Source organism: Chiloscyllium punctatum, chromosome 24, assembly GCF_047496795.1.
Source record: "Chiloscyllium punctatum isolate Juve2018m chromosome 24, sChiPun1.3, whole genome shotgun sequence".
NCBI lineage: Eukaryota > Metazoa > Chordata > Chondrichthyes > Orectolobiformes > Hemiscylliidae > Chiloscyllium > Chiloscyllium punctatum.
In genome coordinates this window covers 63,861,036-63,873,103 of record NC_092762.1, presented here as the reverse complement: position 1 = coordinate 63,873,103, position 12,068 = coordinate 63,861,036, and the positions used below count along the sequence as shown (strand labels likewise).

At 36.2% G+C, this 12,068-nt stretch overlaps 1 protein-coding gene across 1 annotated transcript in view; it reads left to right on the top strand.

The window, feature by feature from the left end:
- LOC140494396 (mucin-16-like) overlaps nt 1–12,068 on the top strand; it is a 34,121-nt gene that overhangs the window by 2,693 nt on the left and 19,360 nt on the right. The window contains exons 5-15 of the mRNA XM_072593586.1: nt 1,198–1,367; nt 1,673–1,699; nt 2,327–2,353; nt 2,677–2,813; nt 2,901–2,968; nt 6,671–6,840; nt 8,071–8,097; nt 8,408–8,544; nt 8,635–8,702; nt 9,627–9,793; nt 10,297–10,323. Coding sequence (XP_072449687.1) covers nt 1,198–1,367; nt 1,673–1,699; nt 2,327–2,353; nt 2,677–2,813; nt 2,901–2,968; nt 6,671–6,840; nt 8,071–8,097; nt 8,408–8,544; nt 8,635–8,702; nt 9,627–9,793; nt 10,297–10,323 — 1,025 coding nt within the window. The remainder of the gene's footprint in view (nt 1–1,197; nt 1,368–1,672; nt 1,700–2,326; nt 2,354–2,676; nt 2,814–2,900; nt 2,969–6,670; nt 6,841–8,070; nt 8,098–8,407; nt 8,545–8,634; nt 8,703–9,626; nt 9,794–10,296; nt 10,324–12,068) is intronic.

Sequence of the window (12,068 nt, the reverse complement as noted above, 5' to 3'; positions counted from 1 at the left end):
CCACAGTCCAAACATGTGTAGAATAGGTGAATTGGCCATGCTAAATTGCCCGTAGTGTTAGGTGAAGGGGTAAATGTAGGGGAATGGGTCTGGCTGGGTTACTTGCTCTTAGGAGGGTCGGTGTGGACTTATTGGGCTGAAGGGCCTGTTTCCACACTGTAAGTAATCTATATAAATCTCTATGTATAAGATTCCCCCTCAGTCTCATAAACTCTGAAGAAAAACATCCTAGCTTGTCCAACCTCTCCTTATAACTCAGGCCATTGAGTCCTGGCAATATGATCAATTTCACAGTCTAAGAATAAATCTATCACCTGCAGGTAAGATCTTTGAACACCAATGCACAAAGTCATTAAATTCATAGGTAATTGCTATCTGAGGACTTGTATAGTGAGTGCAATAAATTTTACATTGTCACTAGCCATTTATGCTTTGGCTGAACATGATAAATAATGAAGGCTCTATCGTTGGTTTTGGCTCAAAAAGTAAGTTTTTATTTTGTGAGACACAGGCAAGGAATCTTCCTCTGATCTATCAATGCCAACCTGGGACTCCGCAGATTCCTACCACTCCCCCTCCCTTCATAAACCTCACCTCAGACTTTTCCTTTTCTGTTTCAGAGGCTGCAGGCACCCTCCCTTCCCACCATTATTATTGTGGCAGCAGGTAGTCTGAGCAGGCACTTACAGATGGAGGGAAGACTTTCCAATGGGTCTTGGGTTGTGATTGTAGTCTTTTATGAACACAGTCCACTCCAGGGAGAAAGGAACGTTAGGTTTAATGGTTTCCTGGTCTGCCAAAGGGAGACCACCTCTAAGAAGGTGGCAGCATTCATTTGCTAAGTACATGTGAATGCCACAGATTTAACCTTAACTCAGATTTAACCAATAGGTTTCCTGCTTCCTTGGGAATATCACCAGAGAGTAGGAATAGGCCGGGAAACTGTTCCAAAAAATGCATAACCTATTTTTCGAGCCTGCCATCACAATAACAGGAAACTTATTTCTGGGTGGTCTGCCAGGTGTAAGGCCTCAAAATCTCACATACTTTATGAATTTTAATTTTTGATTCTTTTAAAAATATGTTTTCCATCCTTTTAAATGTTTAAATATCAATATTCAGTTGAACTTAACTCAATCGTACCTCAACATTCAGTTATAAGGTTCATTAGTTGTTTCGTTATTTCACCTTTGGCAGTGGGACAAGCAAGCAGATGACCAAAGTGTATGCAATCTGTAGCTTCAACAATAATTCTGCTGCAGAGTCGGTTGATAGAGTTACTGTATACCATCAGTTCAATTACAACACAAAGAACATCACTACATTGAAACCTTATTTTCTGGACAAGAACACTCTCTACGTGAATGGTAGGTATTGTCTTGTTATTTTACATTATACTGGATAAGCAACATAAGAATTGAATTAGGGATCTGTGTCTACAGAGAGTGTGGGCCAGATGATCTGCATTCTAATGTAGATAATATTGTCAGATTAGCTTTGAATGGAATTCCTTTTAATTGAGCTATGCACTGGAGGTGTGCTACTGCCTTGTTATCTTTGGTATTATCAATTATCATACACTTTCTGGTTTCAATACAATTGAAGAAACATTATGCGTTTTATACTATATTCAGAAAAAGATCAATTGATTGAATTACATTACACTTTTCAGATTACCATGAATCTACACCTCCAAATGGTAAGTGTGATGGCTTCTGTTCCTTCCATTTGTTAACAATTTTGGACGACCATGAAAACTGCCTTTTGACTAACTTAGGAAAGTGTGTGGGTTTCCTTATTAAATTAAAAATTCCTTGTTTAATTCAAGCATACACAGTTATGAACAAAACAATGTAAAAGCTAACATTTCATGCCAATATTTACATGTTGCAAATATTCCTTTTTATTTTGCATGACTTGTACAACAAATGGAACTATAAAATAGATCAGCAATGTAGTTGCACTATTTATTCCATAAAATAACTGTTTTTATTTCATACAATTTACAGTCTCTATGTAAATGATATGAAAAGCCTACTTACTTTATGTTATGTTGTAAAGAACAGTGTAAAATCTCATTGAGATCTATGCTCCTTGGGCTGAATATGGGCTGGCTAATCTGTTTGCCAATAGAGTGGCATTAATCATTGAATGAAGATATCGTGAATTCAGCTTCTACAATGGCAATGTAGCGCACTAATGTTAAAAAAGTGTCTCATTAAGTGTGCACACTACCTCTGCTTCCAATCAAATAAAAGCATTAAAAGAATTTTGTATCAGTTTCAGAAATTTGCCAATTGATGAAATTACTCTATTCTGTTTTCAGATTATCATGAATCAACACTCTCAACCAGTGAGTATGATGGTTTCAGTTGGTTTTATTTGTTAACATTTCTCTTGTCACTCATAACCTGCAGCCCCTGTTATCTTATCAGTATTTACTTTTCTTTTTAATTCTATATTCGCACAATTTGTTCTGTAATGTAGTAGATTCAAATGATTATTAGAACTGCCTCCTTTCCACACTGAGCAAAGATTGATACATAAATATGAATGTTGATAATTCAACTAAATATTGCAGATAATGCTTGTGCTTGTGGCACAAATGTAATTGTAAATTGGAGCAACAATGGAGCAGCACTATTTATCTTAGTACCTAACTTGTTATGTTTCTAGCGCAAATGCCAACTCAGAAATCATTGCCACGTGGGTTTAATGTGACTTTCACTGTCACCAGTTTGTCATTTGTGGAATCGTTTAATGACAAATCATCACAGCTGTACCAATCAGCATCAGCTATTCTTGTTAATGAGGTACATTATCAGAATAAAATTTATTACAATTAATTACTGATCATTTATATTTTCATTTTTGAAACACTGCAAATACATTTCTTTCAGCTCAACTTAATGTACAGCAGGAGTGATATAAGTGCTGAATTTACAAACTGCAAAGTTATCTCTTTGAGGTAAGAATTATTTTGTGCCATTCCCCATCTTCAAGTTTTCATTGAATCTTTGAGCTTTTGCTCAAAATGCCTCCATTTGGTTCTTCATCCGTATACTTGTATGATTTATAAAGCTATCAATCTCTTTTACATTCACACATATAAGTTAGGGAAAATTTTTGGCCCTTCCAGCCTGGTCTTCATTCAATAAAATCATTGGTGAAGTATTTGCATTCTGAATTCCACTTTCCCATCTACTTCAGATAACCTTTGATAACCTTGCCAAACAATAAACCAACTATCTCCACTTTAAAAATATTCAATGACCCTGCATGCATTGTTCCAAAGTCACTCAGCCCTACAAAGAGAAACAAGTTTCCCTCATCGCTGTCCTAAAAGCATAACCCCTAATGTTAAAGCAATGCCCCTTAGTTCTGGATTCGCCCACAAGAGGGAACTTGCAAACCATGTCCATGTGGTCTGTGCAGTTCAGGATCTATATACTTCAAACAAATCACCTGTCAGTCTGCTAAACCCCCAAAAAACAAACCATCCTCTTTCCTCATAGGACAACCCCACTCTCCAGGAATCACTCTCGTAAAATTCATCTGAACTATCTCTTAATGCATTTATATCCTTTCTTAAATAAGGAGACCAAAACTGTACATGGTACTCAAGATGTGGTCTTACCAATACCCTGTTTAATCAGACTCCTCACTTTTATGTTTAATTCCTTTCATAATAAAGAATAGCATTCCATTTCTAAATCACTTACTGTGTCTGCATGCAAACCTTTTGTGACTCATGCAGTGGAACACATCTTGATCAGCTGTACCTTGGAATTCTGCAGATGTTCTCTATTTAATGAATAGACTGCTTCTTGTTCATTCTTCTATCAAAGTGAACAACTTCGCAATTCACCATAGTCTATTACATCTGGCAGCTATTTGCCCATTCACTTCAACTATCTGTATTGGTCTACTTCATTTGATATGTTAACTTTACAACATACTTTGCTACCTATACACAGAATATAGAACAATACAGTACAGGCCCTCCAGCTCTCACTGTTGTGCCAACCTTTTATCCTACTCTAAGATCAAAGTAACCTACATATCCTACATTTTACTATCATCCACTGACTATCCGAGAGTCACTTAATTGTCCTTAATGTATCTGAATCTACTACCCTGCATTCCACCACTCTCTGTGTAAAGCACCTATCTCTGACATCTCCCCTAAACCTTCCTCCAATTACCTTAAAATTATGCCCCCTCATGATACCTATTTCCACCCATGGAAAAAGTCTCTGGCTATCCACTTTATCTATGCCTTTCCTCATCTTGTACACCTCTATCCAATCACCTCTCATCCTTCTTCATTCCAATGAGAAAAGCCCAAGCTCACTCAACATTTCTTTGTAAGACATGCCCTCCAGTCCAGGAAACATCCTGGTAAATCTCCTCAGCACCCTCTCTAAAGCTTTCACATCCTTCCTATAATGAAGTGACAGAACTGAAAACAATATTCCAAGTGTGGTCCAACCAGGGCTCGAGGGAGCAGCATTACCTCATTGCTCTTAAACTCAATCCCCTGGCTAATGAAAGCAAACACACCATATGCCTTCTGAACAATCCTATCAACTGGGGTGGCAACTATAATGGATCCATGGATGTAGATGCCAAGATCCTTCTGTTCCTCCACACTGCTAAGAACCCTGCCTTTAACCCTATAACCTGCATTCAAATTCGGCCTTCCAAAATGAATCACTTCACACTTTTCCAGGTTGAACTCCATCTTCCACTTCTCAGGCCAGCTCTGCATCCTGTCTGTGTCCTATTGCAACCTACAACAGTCCTCCACACTATAATTTATCTTCACTGAACATATCCAGTAAGATTTGAACAGAAACAACAAAAGACAAAAATTGCTAGAGAAACTCAGCAGATCTTGGCAGCATCTGTGGAGAAAAAAACCGAGATGATACTTCAAGTCCAGTTTGAAGAAGTGTCACTGCACCTGAAACCTTTCGTTCTGTTTTCTCTCGACAAATGCTGTCAGGCCTGCTAAGCTTCTCCAGTAATTTTTGCTTTTTATTCCAGCATGCACTTTTTTTTGTTTTATTTTAACATTTAAACAGGATTCCATTTCAAATAGTTATCTCATTTTTCTTGAAAAAATACTGATTGCCATTTGGCACATTACTTCCTGTTGTCTCAACTAGGTTCCCTTCAAAATATCTCAGCAAGCTGCTTCCTTTATAGTTTTGTGCTATTCCTACATTGATGATTACCCTGCTTTAATGATTCATCAATTATTAGACATGCATAATTTCTCATCCTAAACTTTTTACAAACCTTTCAGACTTCCACTAAACAAGGATTTCTGTTTCTGGACAGTCATTGCCAATACATCTAGATTCCTGTATCTCCACTTTCTGTATGCAACATTGCTGTTCTAAATCATAGAATGTTATTCAAATGATTGTATATTTTTGTGGGTAATTACTTTCTTTTCTCTGCAATCTTTCTTTTGAAAGTATAGACAAAATTGCATACTATATGTTTGAATGGCATTCTGTAAAATGATATAAACTGACCCTGCAGTTAAATGTTTTTAAACAATGAGTAACCACTGGTATGTCACTGACAGGATTTTGCTTCAGTCCCTTCAGTCCACCTCATCCTTGCTGACCAGATATCCTAACTTAATCTAATCCCATTTGCCAGCATTTGGTTCATATCCCTCGAAACCCTTCCTATTCACATACCAATCCAGATGCCTTTTAAATGCTGTAATTGTACCAGCCTCCACCACTTCTGGCAGCTCATTCCATACACGCACCACCCTCTGTGTGAAAATGTTGTCCTTTAGGTCCCTTTCCCCTCTCACCCTAAACTTATGCTCTCCAGCTCTGGACTCCCCCACCCCAGGGAAAAAAAACCTTGTTTATTTATACTATTCATGCCCCTCATGATTTTATAAACCTCTATTAGGTCACCCATCAGCCTCCGGAACTACAGGGAAAACAGCCCCAGCCTGTTAAGCCTCCCCCTGTAGCTCAAATCCTCCAACTTTGGCAACATCCTTGTAAATCATTTTTGAACCCTTTCAAGTTTCACAACATCCTTCCAATAGGAAGGAGACCAGAATTGCAGGCAATATTCCAAAAGTGGCCTAACCAATATCCTGTACAGCTTCTTCACATTTTACTGCAAACAGTGACATGCTGTATTACAAAATGTGAATCAGTTGATTATACATTTCTGCTGATAGATATTACTTCACTCTAAATTTCTGCTATTTAAAGGCTGCACATAACTTTGCATGTTACACATTGTAATGCAATTTATAGGATGATCTCAATGTATGAATAAGGGATACTACGTTCGCTTTGCAGTTGCAGCACATTTACATGAGAATTAATATCAGGCAACATCAACACTCTGTCACTGGCAGGATTTTGTTATCTCAAACATTATACAAACTTAACTAAAAGTGTCAGAAGGAACATGATCATGTTCAATATAAAATTGCAGAATATTTTGATCCTTATTTTGAAAAGTTATTGCTTCAGAATAAAATAAACTCTTTAGGCATTTAAATAATGAATTGATATATTCTTGTGAAAAGCTTTGTATTTGACTATTGTCAGTGTTATGTCACAGTTCTATTATATATTTCTTTAATTCTTTCATTCTTTTTATCTTTCATCTTTGACAGTGCGACATTGAGTGAGCTGACCAAAGCTTACGCAATTTGTTATTTCAACAAGAAGTCTGCTGCAGAACAAATTGATCGAGTTACTGTGTACCACCAGTTCAGTTACAGCACAGAAAATATCACTAAGCTGGGAAGTTATTCATTGGACAGAACCAGTCTCTATGTAAATGGTATGAATGGCAAGCCTATTTTACATAATGCTTTAAAGAACAGTCTAAAACTCCAATGGGACTGATGATCATAGGGAATGTGGACTGTCTAATCTGTATTCCAATAGTGTGGTAATATCTTTGAATGGAATTTATCTTCCACATGGACACTGTTATGATCAGTCCCTAATCAAGGTTCCCCAATTTGTTATAATTCTGGACAGGATACTCCCAAATGAGGAGAGATTATCTGGCTCCTCTTATTTCAACCCATCTCTTGTCTGTTCTCAAACCAGATTAATTTAAAATGAACACCACTTTCCTGGATTCCTTTTCCAAATCCAAATGAATTTGGAGTCAAATTAACCAGGCTTTCTTGATTTAAAGAAAGATTAAATCTATGAGCCGCTAAACGTGTGGACAAACAATAATATGTGGCACACATTCGCATAGTTTACAAAAGTGAATTGAATAAAAAGATAATATTTGAAAAAAATATACAGTTGTCTCTGGGTTCCATAAAGAGTAGATGGTGGAATGTTATTATCATTAAGCTGAATGATACCAGTAACACTGACAGTTGATTTAAAGATTCTTGACTCTCCAATTATCTGCCAAGCCTTTGTCCTGTTTCCTTTTTGATAATAACTTCACTTGTTTGTTTGCCTTCATGTATTATAGTGAGTGAGGTCTTTCTTCTACCTGTGGTGTAAATTTACCTAATGGCTGTCCTCAAGCTGTGACCTTCACACTGGCACATCAGCTCTCTGATGCACACAAACCAGAACTTGCAGTATTTTTTAACCCTTTTTTTGTATATTCCTGGAAGAATAAAACACAAACATGTCTGTACTTTGGAACATAATCTGAAAGAGATTGCTTTCTGCTGAGAGATCAGCCCTCTTTATTTCTTCCCTTTACGTCTCTCTTTTGAAGTTCCCTGATAGTCCATAGGTGTGACACTCCATGGGGTCACAGATAGCTTTTCCAGAAAGCCACTGAACCTACATCCGCAGTCATCCTTTGACTGGATGTGCTCTGTTAAAAACCACATGTTGTAATTAAAGTTCAATATGTCCATAAGCAATCCTGGGTTGTGATACCTTGATAATGATGTTGTAAATTTTACAAGAAGTCGCATCAAGTGCTCAAACCTTTTCTGCCATCATTAAGATTATTGTATCAAAAACATGATACATTTGGCATTATATTCAGATTTCAACTGACTGCATCACATTATTCTATTTTCAGGCTATCACGAAGCAATACCTCCAACCAGTGAGTATGATCATTTCAGTTGGTTTCTTTGTTAACACTTCGACATTTGCAGTCATCATACAGCTTCAGTTGTTTTAATCCAACGATTAAATATCCAACGATATTTTCTGTTTATCGTTCCTTGGTTATTTCATTAACATCAATTCTAACATTAACATTTCACATTGAACAATGAGTGTATAAATGTGAATTTTGAGATTTCAGTTAAATGTTGCAAGTATCTCTATTTGTTTTGCATATGTATGGTATAACATAGATCAGCATTGGAATAGCATTGATCATTCCAGTACCTAATTATTTATATTTCCAGTGGATACATCAAATCAGGACCAATCTCCACCTGAATTTAATGTGACTTTCATTATCACCAATTTGCCATTCACGGAAGCACTACATAACCACATATCACCATTGTATCAATCAGCATCTTCGATTATTACTTATGAGGTACATCATCAGAATGATATTTATTCAAATTAATTGCTGATCATTTATATTTTCCTTTTCTTTAAAAAACTGAAAATATCTTTCTTTCAGCTCAACCTAATGTACAGCAAGAGTAATATAAGTACTGAGTTTACAGACTGTAAAGTAATCTCCTTAAGGTAAGAGATTTCTTATGGTACTCAATCTTCAGGTTTTAATTGAATCCATGAAGCTGAAGCACAGAACACTTCCATTTGGCTCTTTATCGCTTTGTTAGTATTACATCCAAAACAGTCACAGGTTATTTCACTGAACATACCCAATAGGTTTGAACAATATTTTGCTTCAAGTGATTATATCTCAGTTTTCTTAGACATCTCATTGCTATTTGTGACATTACTCCCCATTGTCTCATCTAATTTCCCTTCAAATTATTTCTACAAGCTGCTTTATTTATGCTTTCTATGACATTTCTACATTGAAGCTCTGCTATCTAATGATTCAACAATGAATGGAAATTGTTCATCATTATTCACCCTTCGATTATTAAATATCTTTTTGATAAACTCATCAAATAAAAATTGTTTCATTTTGGACAGTCGTTGCTGATAAATCATTATTCTTATATCTTTACTTTCTATATACAAATATTTATGTTCTGTATCACAGAATGAGACTCAATTGATTGTACTTCTCTGCATTTTTAAAAATTTGCTTTCTTCATCTTTTATAAATATAGACAAACTTGCACAATATGTATGTGAATTTTTTTTTAACACATGGTAACTTCACCGAAATCAGTACACTACAATAATCCTGCAGCTGCAGAACATTTAAACTACTTTTAACATCTGACAACATGACATGTCTGTTACTGACAGGATTTTGTAATTTCAGTACTTGCATAAACTTTCCAAAAATTCTGTAGCATTTTTTACAGAATAAAATACTGATTATTCTGATCCTTTTTAAAACCTATTGCTTCTGATGTTTAAAGAATGAATAAATTATGGGAAGCAACACACAGTTGAGCAACTCCAGTTTTACTTCACCACTCATTCAGATGTTTCTTAAATTGCCATTACTATCTTCCACTTTTGCAGTGCCACAAACAATCAGGAGACCAGAGTGTTTGCAAATTGTTCCTTCAATAATATATCTGCTGGACATGTCGATAGAGTTACTGCATATCATCAATTTAATTCCAACACAAAGAACATCACTGAATTGGGACCTTATTCTTTGGAGAAAAACAGTCTCTATGTAAATGGTATGAATTGCCTCATTATTTTACATTATACTGAAGAAACCACTGATGAAGTGAACTGGGGACCTGTGTTCACAGGGAGAGTGGGTCCAGATAATCCTTACACTTATATTGATAGACCTTAGTCACTTGGATGGTTGGTTTGTAATGCAGAGTGTCACCAACAGTGTGGATTCAATTCCTGCACTGACTGAGTTACCCTGAAGGATTCTCCTACTCAACCTCACCCCTGACTTGGCATCGTGACTCTCAAGTTAAACCATTGTCTCTCTCCAATGAGAGAGTGATCCTGCGGTGTTGTAAGACTATGCTAACTTTACCTTTACTATAATTGAATGGAGTTCCTTTGAATTTAGTTCACTCTCTATAAGTCTGACACTATTTATCCTCTCTTTCTCTCTGCTGCAATATATTTACTGTACTTAAACATGACACATGTTGTACTATATTCAGAACAGTATCAGAATTCAATACAAATGCATTAAATTACACTACTTTCTTTTCAGACTACCAGGAAACAACTGGTTCAAATGGTGAGTATGATTTCTGCTTGTTTCCTTTGTCAGTGTTGAATAATCTGTACTTCCATTTTGTCACAATGAAGAAACTCAACACCATTCCTCTTGACAAAATTGCCCATTTGCTTGCCACATTGGCTGCCACCTTAAAAGTTAATTCCTTCAGAAATGACATACAGTGGCAGCAGAGTTTATGACCTCCAATACACACCACAGCAATTCACCAAGGCTCCTTTGAGAGCACCTTCCAAACCTGGGATATCTACCACACAGAACAAAGGCAACAGATACAAGAGAATACCACCATCGGTAGCTTCTCCTTGAAGCTACACACCAATCCTGACTGAGACATATATCACTTTTCTTTCACTGACATTGGATCAAAATCACGGTTCTTCCATCCCATCAGCACTGCTGATGTACCAACACCAACCGGAGTGTGTCAAGGAGAAAGCTTATCACCACCTTCTCAAGGACAATTAATAAATGTTGATTGAGCTAATGATATCCACATCCTGTGAAAGGATACAACAAATGGTCTTGTTATATTTATTATTTTAACAAATCTCTTATAGTTTTCCTCATCATTCAATAATTATCTGGAATATCATGAGGAATTATTTTTTCATATTAAGTAATGTTGGTTTCACTGTCAATGCTTAATTAAATATGCTTGATGTGTGGGATGTCAGTGGTATAATGGTAATGTCACTGAACTATTAACAGTATAAAAAGGCCAACTGCTTCACCAATGTATTTTTGGAAAACTCAATCTATTATACTTTAAGTCCAGAATCTCAACAATGTGTTTGAGTTTAAAATACTCTTCAAGCACGCTGTTAGGTTCAAAAGTAATTCAGGATCAGTGTTCAAAATGCATAAGGATGGCAGGTGAATTCTCCCTCAGCGGTGGCTAAAATGTCTCAGAAATAAGAATCCTGGAGGTGACCAAGGTGATAAAGATTTTCCCCTGATATCGAACTGAGAAACATTGAAATCAGCAGCTACTACAGGCTCTGAAAGTTAGTGCTTCCAATTAAACCTGTTGGACAATAAGCTGTTGTTGTGTGATTTTTAACTTTGTACACCCCAGTCCAACACCAGCATCTCCAAATCCTTGCAAATCAATCTGCTTTTTATGTAGTGCATTATTTAAAAAGAAATGCTTTGTTGCTCATTTATTCTTGCTGTCTGGTGTCACTCTAAATATTAAGTTGTCACAGAAATTAAAGTTTCTCTTGTGTGTTGTGGTTTTAAGATTAATGGCGGTTTGATGATCATTGCGAAACTGATGAATTCATCTCAGTTTCATTCTGTGAATCTAAATACTCTATCTGTCAGCTCATATAGAGAAGGTAAAGGAGTTAGTGAGAATGCAAAATAGCCCTCATGAGATCTCCAGACAAATGTTCAAATTTTCTAATATTGCTTATATAGGACACAGTTTGGTGAATTTTTTTTTGTTCTGCACATATCAAGACAATTCACGAGAATGCTAATTCAAGGGTATTACCAGCATTCATACAGCACAAGAGGACAATTGAATTGAATTTATTGTCACATGTACTGAGGCACAGTAAAAAGCTTTGTCTTGTGAGCAATACAGGCATAGATAAGTAAATAATAGGTAAACAACAGCAAAAACAAAAACACAGGTACAAGAAATGTTAAGAATTTGTGAGTCCATTCAGTATTCTAACAACAAAAGGATAGAAACTGTTTTGAAACCGGCTGGTAAGTGTGTTCAGGCTTCTGTACCT